Raw genomic sequence first — 7,970 nt, 5'->3', positions numbered from 1 at the left:
GAAAAAAAAAACATAAAATGGGCTTCGACGAAGAACATTTTCGTTCAGGTCCAGGCCCAGACGAAAATGTTTTTCGTCCAAGACCCATAATGGACGAAGAACATTTTCGTCTGGACCTGGACGAAGTCCCAGCCCAGTTTGTCGTTTTTTTTTTTGAATTTTGCGATTGTTTTTTTGCAAAACACGACTTAATCCGATTCAAATCAAGACATCTATCCTAATTCCGTCACAAATTTACAAGCTAAGAAAATACTAAAAAAAAATATTAATAACAATCACATACCTTGTTGAATGTTTGAATTTGATGACGGAAATGATGCGGTCGAAACGGTTTTTTGTTGTTATGTGAGTCGGGTTTTTTTTTTCAAAATTTGGAAGTGTAAAAGGTAGTTTTTGAATAATATGGAAAATATAAGGGGGAGTGTGGGGGAGGGGCAATTTTGGAAGTTCATTAAAATTGTCGACGATTTTTAGTAGGCAGCCAATGTCCATTGTAGTGATCCAGGAATTGACAATATGTTTGAAGAATGTTCTTAGAAGTTTTTAGTATTTAATGCTAAGAGAAAAATCTCGAAGTTTGCTTTAAGTCTGGAAAATCTAATTACTTCAATTGATCAATCAATCTGAATCAATTGATTTGAATAGTGTAAGCTGAAAAATGAAACAGCTGACAAATTCTAATTACAAAATTATGGTAGAAGTCGTCACTAAGTATAACAGCATATCTCTGAAGCAATTTGCAAAGGATCCAAAAAGTTGACTCAACTTCTGAAGCCCACTCAGTCGGCAGTAGCGGCTCACGATGGATTTGGGAGGAAATACTTCAGCCAACATTGCTTTTTCAATTATGCCAATGACGACATAACATCAATGGCACTCCCTAGAGGCCATGCTGCTTCAACCTGGTAATTATTACCATATGGTACTCGCTTCACCAATGTCATTGATTGAGAAGGATGCAAGCCTGCGTCATAACGAACAAACACCAAGAATTAAAGACGTCGGTTGCTACAACACAAACTTCCTAAAACAATCCAATACAAAAGATCGTGAATTCTAAGCAAGTTCTCAACAATGTTGAATCAACTACTACGTTTCACTAATCGGCGACTGTAGCACATATTCACATCTTGTGCATTTCTGATTTCCCTACCACACTTCCCCTTCAAGACAAAGCTAGATTTGAGGGCTTTTCTTTGGGTGGTTGAGGGCTAATTTAGCATCGATGAGGTGGGTGGATGTATTGTTGGTCGACGACAAAGGAAGTCGACATGAAGGTGACACGAAGGGTGACGTCGTCGTCGTCGTCGGCGCTGGTGTGGCTTCATGGAGGTTGATGCGGTTTTTAGGGAGTAGTGGTGGTGGTCATGGGGTGGATTCGTGGTGTGGTCCGCGGTGGTTGAGGGAGGTGGCAGGCAGGTGAAGTGGTAGCTGATGGTTGGTGAAGAAGTGGGTGAGGTGGTGGTTGGGTAGGGTTAATGGGAGGGAGGTTGAAGAAATCTAGTAACGGTATTTTGGGTATTCAACATAATTTTCAATGATTCAGTAGTAAAGGAGACAGGAAAAAATCGTCATGGGAACGAGAAAAAGGTGTGTGAGTGTGGACATATAAGTTAGAAATTGGGCAGTAGTTTGTAAGAAACGATATAATAGGTGATAGTTTGTAAAATTTGGCACAAAACAGGTGGAAAATACCAATTTTGCCAAAAAATAATTAGATTGATAATGAGCGACTCACCGAAGCCATCGACAAGAAGAGCATACTGGTAAACAAGATCCATGCACAAATACGGCAGATTGTCGTCTTCTACACGAGGATATTTAGACTTGGCTTCTTCAAGTGTAATGCTGCAAGCAAGCTTAGCAGCCTCCATAAAATCTGAAGGGCGTACTGTAGCAACAGGCTTTTGTGAATCAACAAACCCAGCCTGCAGAAACAGTATTTGTCGTCACCATGGTAGAAGCGAAAATAATCTACATGCTATGTAATTCAAATTTGCACTTCTAGGGCATATTTGACACGACGCTTACGAATATGGTTATGGAATCTATAACCCACTTTTGTGTGGTACTCATAAGTCATACCCGAGTCCAAGTAACGTAGTTTACCATTCAAATAGTATGATGAGTATTTTTCAGTCTTTCAGACAGTACCTCGGCCGCCCTATCGAAGAAAAATGAAGCCACAAATAGATTTTTCTGACCATCACCACCGCCACCATTCCAGACACCTCCAAAAGAGCAATGCATGTGTGTGCATGTTTCATTCACCCTCAACGCCATTGAGGCAAATGACCGACAAGCATCTACATCTGAGCCAGATGGAGAGCTTGATGCCTTATATGTAACTCCTCCGTATGTGTAAGATCCTTCATATTAAACAGAAAGATTATGTCAGCTATATGCTATGTCGAGTAAAAAGAATTTCGTGTACCTCAATAGCATGATGCAAGGGAAAATGATGAGATACATTAAAACATACACCCAAAAATAAATCCTCCGGAACCTGTCACATTGGTAAGGTGCGAAGGGAATGAATTAGCTGGCTGCTCCAACACGGATAAATAGGGTGAGCAAAACAAAAAGTTCCTTTCGTCAGAGCCATTTATTTACCTTTCCATTTGGCATTTAAAAAAAAAAATGAGCAGGGACCATGTTTCGGCTTTGTTGTTTTTATGGAATTAGGATTACGCAAGAGAACACGTGCGATATGGTCAATTTACACATAAACAGTCCAAAATGGAACCACAAACAAATGAGTCTTACACCCTAAAATAGAATAGGTAAATACGAGTAACTAAGACGGGGGAGATAGGACTTTATGACGAATTGGAGCAAGCAATAAATCAGTAAATAACCAAAAGCATCTCCATACCATCATATCCTGCTAGAATGCAAGGATTTCCAGATTCTCCAACTGCCTTAATAATCTCGACACGTGCTGCTTGTAAGCCATAACGCAAGTAACTGTAAAACAAAAAGAATTTATTCAACTTACAACATACAAGACTCACAATGCTAATCGAGCTCGTCTAGGTATTAAGTAAAACAAGAATACAGCATCTTGATAAGGAAATAAGGGCTAACCTGTGAACATATAGATGATACTTTCTACCCTTGAGGTACATGTCACGCACATAGGTCTCTTCTCCAGGAGACGGCTTTGGAGCCTTGGCAGCATCACTCTCAGGTATGGCATACGCCATTTGAACTGATCCACCTCCGAGATCAACTACCCCCACAGTATGTGAGTATGTTTTTCCCAAGTGTCCTAATAGGTAGTTTATTGTCACCTACAAAAAAAAAAAAGGTAAAGGCAGATAAAACCCGTCTTATTTGGACCCAAATGAAAATCAACCAAAAAGAAGAAAGATATTATCAAATACTCCTTCCTATTCACAACAACTTTCCCCCTTTCCTTTTTCGGATTATTCGGATAACTTTCCCTATTTCCCTTTTCGGGAAGTTTTGTGTGGTCCAAATTAATTGTATGTGGGGTAGTGTGCTTGTGTGGTCCAAATTTAATTGTATGTGGGGTAGTGTGTTTCCCTTAATCCTTGTGCAAAAAGGAAAGGGGAAAGTTGTTGTGAATAGGAGGGAGTACAAATTTTATAACAGATCTTTTTACGGCCTTACCAGAACGGTCTGAAAAACAGATCTATAACATATTATCTGGATAAACAAAATCATATACCAAAATACAAAGAGTTTTAAAAAAACATAGAGAGTAGCTGTGTAAATCATACCCATTGGAAGGCACCTTCCTGGGTCCCATCCAAAACAGCAACCCAATCCTTGTCAGATGGATCCGACTTCAAGGAACTTCTGTTCCGTAGTAGATCCTTGACCTAAACATAAATATGTAATCAACATATCAAAAGTAGAAAAAGAAAACATTCTTTTATCACCAAACCACGACGTATTGCACTGATAAACGACTTCTTCATAAAAAAAAAAAAAGATATTAGCAGATTAAAAAGGCATACAGCTTGCAGTATTTTTTCTGGTGCATCTCCGGCTAACTGCCTCAGGCCTGCAGTAGCCTGTAAGCAGAATACATTATAAATTTAGAGCTAAAGGGCAGAAATAATGAACTTAATGATCATTTATTGATGGGAATAACCACAAAAGTCGTCAAGAGCTACTCACTCCAACTCTAACAGGCGTCCTCCCACGCATTTCTTTGGGAACAGCATTTTCGGCTAGCTCCAGAAGAGAAACTAGAGAATTTGCAGCTTCCTGTGGGTCGCTTGCATAAGCACTTAGGCCTGGTTTTTTCTACAAAGCCAAAACGTAAGAATAAATTATACGGAGTATTAAGTTAGTACGATTGTACAGAAATAAATCAAGAGGGATAAAATGTGTGTTTACAGCAGTGGAGAAAAGAGTTATAAGACATATATCGTGGATAACACATAACATTTACTCCCTTCCTAGTCCAAAACGGGCAATCAAACAAATATTAAGAATAAATAACCAAAAAAAGATCACTTCATAGAAAACAAATAAAATGTTGCATGTTATGACGTCCAAGTTCCACGAACCACGTAACAATACAATAACCGTGATATGAATTAAGCTAGGGAAGGAAGAGTTAATCCAATCAACTACAACAAATAAGCTTGACAAATGTTGGGATGAGACACTCTTCGAAAAAAGACCTACTTTCGTAGTTTTAAAAATACCAGGGAACGAAGAGTTAACCCAATCAACGACAACAAATAAGCTTGACAAATGTTGGGATGAGACACTCTTCAAAAAAAAGACATACTTTCGTAGTTTTAAAAATAAAAATGGGGTTAGAAGGTATTGCCAAATTAGCATCCAGATTCAGTAACATCGCCTTCCTTCCTGACACACCCAGTCCTCGAAATAAGGAGCTAAAGGGACATCAGAAGACTTCAGCTTCAGAATTTGAAGATTTTGAGGATTTTGTAATGAAGTCACTGTTACTCCAGCATACACAAACGAATTACTATACAATCCCCCCAAAACCCCAATCCTCAATAGGGCCTCTTACCAAATACAGAGTATATAGTTACGGTTTTGCCGTTGGGTATGATTGGCAAAAATGAAACCTCTTACCAAATACAGAGTATATAGTTACGGCAAAAATGAAATTTAAAAGTAACCATCATACATCCAAAAATCCAGAGTCCCTTTTTCCAGAATCATGAGAAACAGATGCAGAACACCCTCAATAAATCAAACTAACTATGCAATATACAATGCTGCTGATCCATGAAATTTGTCCCAAAATCTCCAAGAGATCATATACAAAATACACACTCGAAAATCAACAGAAATCCTGAATTTAAAACCACAAAACTTGACGAATCCAATTATTGACCCAAATCAAAATTAACCATAAAATTGATGCTATCATGACAAAAACACCAACAGAAAGTCATCATCTTTTACTTGCATTTCCAAAAAAAACCAATTTTATGAACCAATTATGAAAAAACATAAACTACCCAACTGCTGGAAGCTACGTATGAATCAAAATCAATCAGAAAAAGTAATACCCAGATCAGAAAAAGTGATCATGAACCTAAATTACCTGAACAAAAAGCTCGAGATCATTACCAATAGGAACAAGATCCAAATTAGCATCAAAACAAAAAACATGAACCCTACTTCCAGAGCTCCCTGCATCAAAAATAACCGCATATCGATTGGCACCAGATTGCATCTTTACTCCATACCCATGATCCCCGGGGCGCGGCATCATGTAAAGCACAAATGAGATCAACAATAATGGCAATGTGATCACTAATACCACACCACGATACCTATAAAGCTTATCATAGAAGCTCTCTTGTTGATACTTGCTGTAATTTCTCTTAAGCATTTTGTCGAACAACTGGTGTGCGTCCACAGAAGAATGTTGGTTTTGATCCGAAATTGCAGCAGTAAACGGCGTGGTTTGAGAATCTAAGGAATGTAGGTCTGCTGTCGATGGAGATCTGTACCTGATATTCCCGTTTAGTCCTCCAGACGACGCCGTTTTTGTGGAAGGGGGATTTAGTGAAGTGGGAATTGAATTAATTTTGTTAGGGTTTGATCATTGTTGTAATTGCTAGATTTGAGAAACTGGGAATTTTGAGGGTGGGTGTTTGGTGGAGTTTATGATGATGATGATGATGATGATGTTTGATTGATTGTTTTATATGGGTTGAAATTGTACGAATTTTGTTGTTTAGGACGTAAAGTGATAATACTGGTACTCCATTATCGTATGGTGATATCAAAGTGCCATTGGGTAACGGTATTTGCCCCCTTCCCCCACCCATTTTGTATTATTTCACAATTCAAAAACCACGATTTTTGAAGAAAATTATTCAAAGTAAGATTATAAGTTAGACTCTCCCAAATCTTAAAACTCTATCCTATTAGGTAATATTCCGTGTTTCGCGCGGCCTGTTTTAAAATTTTATTATTATAATTGGAAAAAAATAACATACTTCCTCCCATCCAGACCAAAGGTTACAGTTGCTTTATCACACTTGTCGAGGCACGTTTTATAATGTGCATATCTTTAGTTACACATTATTAAAAATTATAAAAATTTGATATTCTTATAGCATTCATGACGATAAATCAAACAAGATCTCACATGACTATATTTTGTCTTATAGATTAAGAATAATATCAAAGATTTCTTACGACCATGAATAGTGCCAAAAAGCAACTGTAACCTTTGGTCTGGATGGGAGGGAGTAATTTATATATGACATTTAATATTTTTACTTATAAATAAAAATAAATTAATTTTTCTCAAATTAATTCTTTTAGGTTTAACTTCAATGTTTTTAAAATAAAATACATACAATTTTAATTAAAACTAAAAAGTGATAATTAATTATGCATGACCAACGTTTTATAAATTATTTTGTGACTGATCAAATATCATATTAATCAAAATAAAATTTATTAGAATAATGAAACAATCAACATTAAGTTCTCAGTTATATCATTTCACGATACGTTATGTTCCAAATCAATTAATATTTGTTCAAAATTATGTGAATATAATTTTATGTAATTTTTAATTTTTTATGTATAACGTGTGTTATTTATGTATCAAACATATAGAGTTCAAACTCAACTTATTCAAATGTTTTGATTGTGTCTTGCATGTGTTATGTGTCAAACATATCTATAATAATTGCACCTTTTGTATTTGTAAACAAATGATGTTTAGGGGTATGAATAGTATAAATAAACAGAATCAAATAAAGTGGTTCCTTAATCAAAATAAAGTGGGACTGTTTGGTTTAATAGAGACTAAAATTAGAAGTAGTAATTGGGTTAAAGCTAGAAATCATGTTTGTAATAATTGGTCTATCTGTACCAACAATAGTAAGCATAAAGGGGGACGTCTCTGGTAAATTTGGCAACCTAGTCAATTTCTGGTAGATGTCAGGTGTATTAGTGCTCAGCTTATCCACACCCTGGTCTGTGATAAATTGAGGGGTATTACCTTTTGGTTTACACTGGTGTATGGGTTTAATAAGGAGCAGGAGAGAGCTGGGCTTTGGACTGAGCTTACTCAGATAAGTAGGGGAGTTGACAGTGCGTGGATGATATGTGGTGATTTCAATAGTCTGATGAATATCAATGAGAGAATTGGGGGGGCACCTGTCTCTTGGAATGATGTCCTGCCAATGAGACAAATGGTCACGAATTGTAATCTCATTGAAATGAAATCTGTTGGAGCTTTCTTCACGTGGAATAACAAACATGAGAATGGGACCAAGGTTTATAGTAAGCTGGACAGAGTGCTTATTAATGCAGAATGGCTAACCAACTTCCCTGAATGTTATGCAAACTTCTTACCAGAAGGGTTGTTTGATCATTGCCCGTGCCTGATTAACCTCACAGATGAGATGCCTAGGAAGAGGACCTCATTTAAGTACTTTAACATGTGGTCCCTTGTGGAGGAGTTTGATGAAATTGTCAAGAAT

The 7,970-nt window shown here is 37.0% G+C and overlaps 1 protein-coding gene across 1 annotated transcript; it reads right to left on the bottom strand.

Annotated features, from left to right (window-relative positions):
- Positions 1-519: 519 nt before the first annotated feature.
- LOC141612004 (apyrase 2-like) lies at positions 520-6,273 on the bottom strand. The gene is made up of 9 exons (XM_074430704.1): positions 5,564-6,273; positions 4,150-4,278; positions 3,987-4,043; positions 3,747-3,848; positions 3,088-3,293; positions 2,876-2,967; positions 2,155-2,369; positions 1,739-1,928; positions 520-964 (listed from the first exon to the last, which is right to left on the bottom strand). Exons 1-9 carry the CDS (start codon positions 5,852-5,854, stop codon positions 846-848), a joined length of 1,401 nt encoding a protein of 466 aa, XP_074286805.1. The 5' UTR covers positions 5,855-6,273; the 3' UTR covers positions 520-845.
- Between the last annotated feature and the right edge of the window lie 1,697 nt (positions 6,274-7,970).

The sequence above is a fragment of the Silene latifolia genome, chromosome 11, assembly GCF_048544455.1.
Source record: "Silene latifolia isolate original U9 population chromosome 11, ASM4854445v1, whole genome shotgun sequence".
In the NCBI taxonomy this organism is placed as follows: Eukaryota; Viridiplantae; Streptophyta; class Magnoliopsida; order Caryophyllales; family Caryophyllaceae; genus Silene; species Silene latifolia.
The sequence above is the reverse complement of the archived record's forward strand: the minus strand, read 5'-3'. Positions and strand labels throughout refer to the sequence as shown.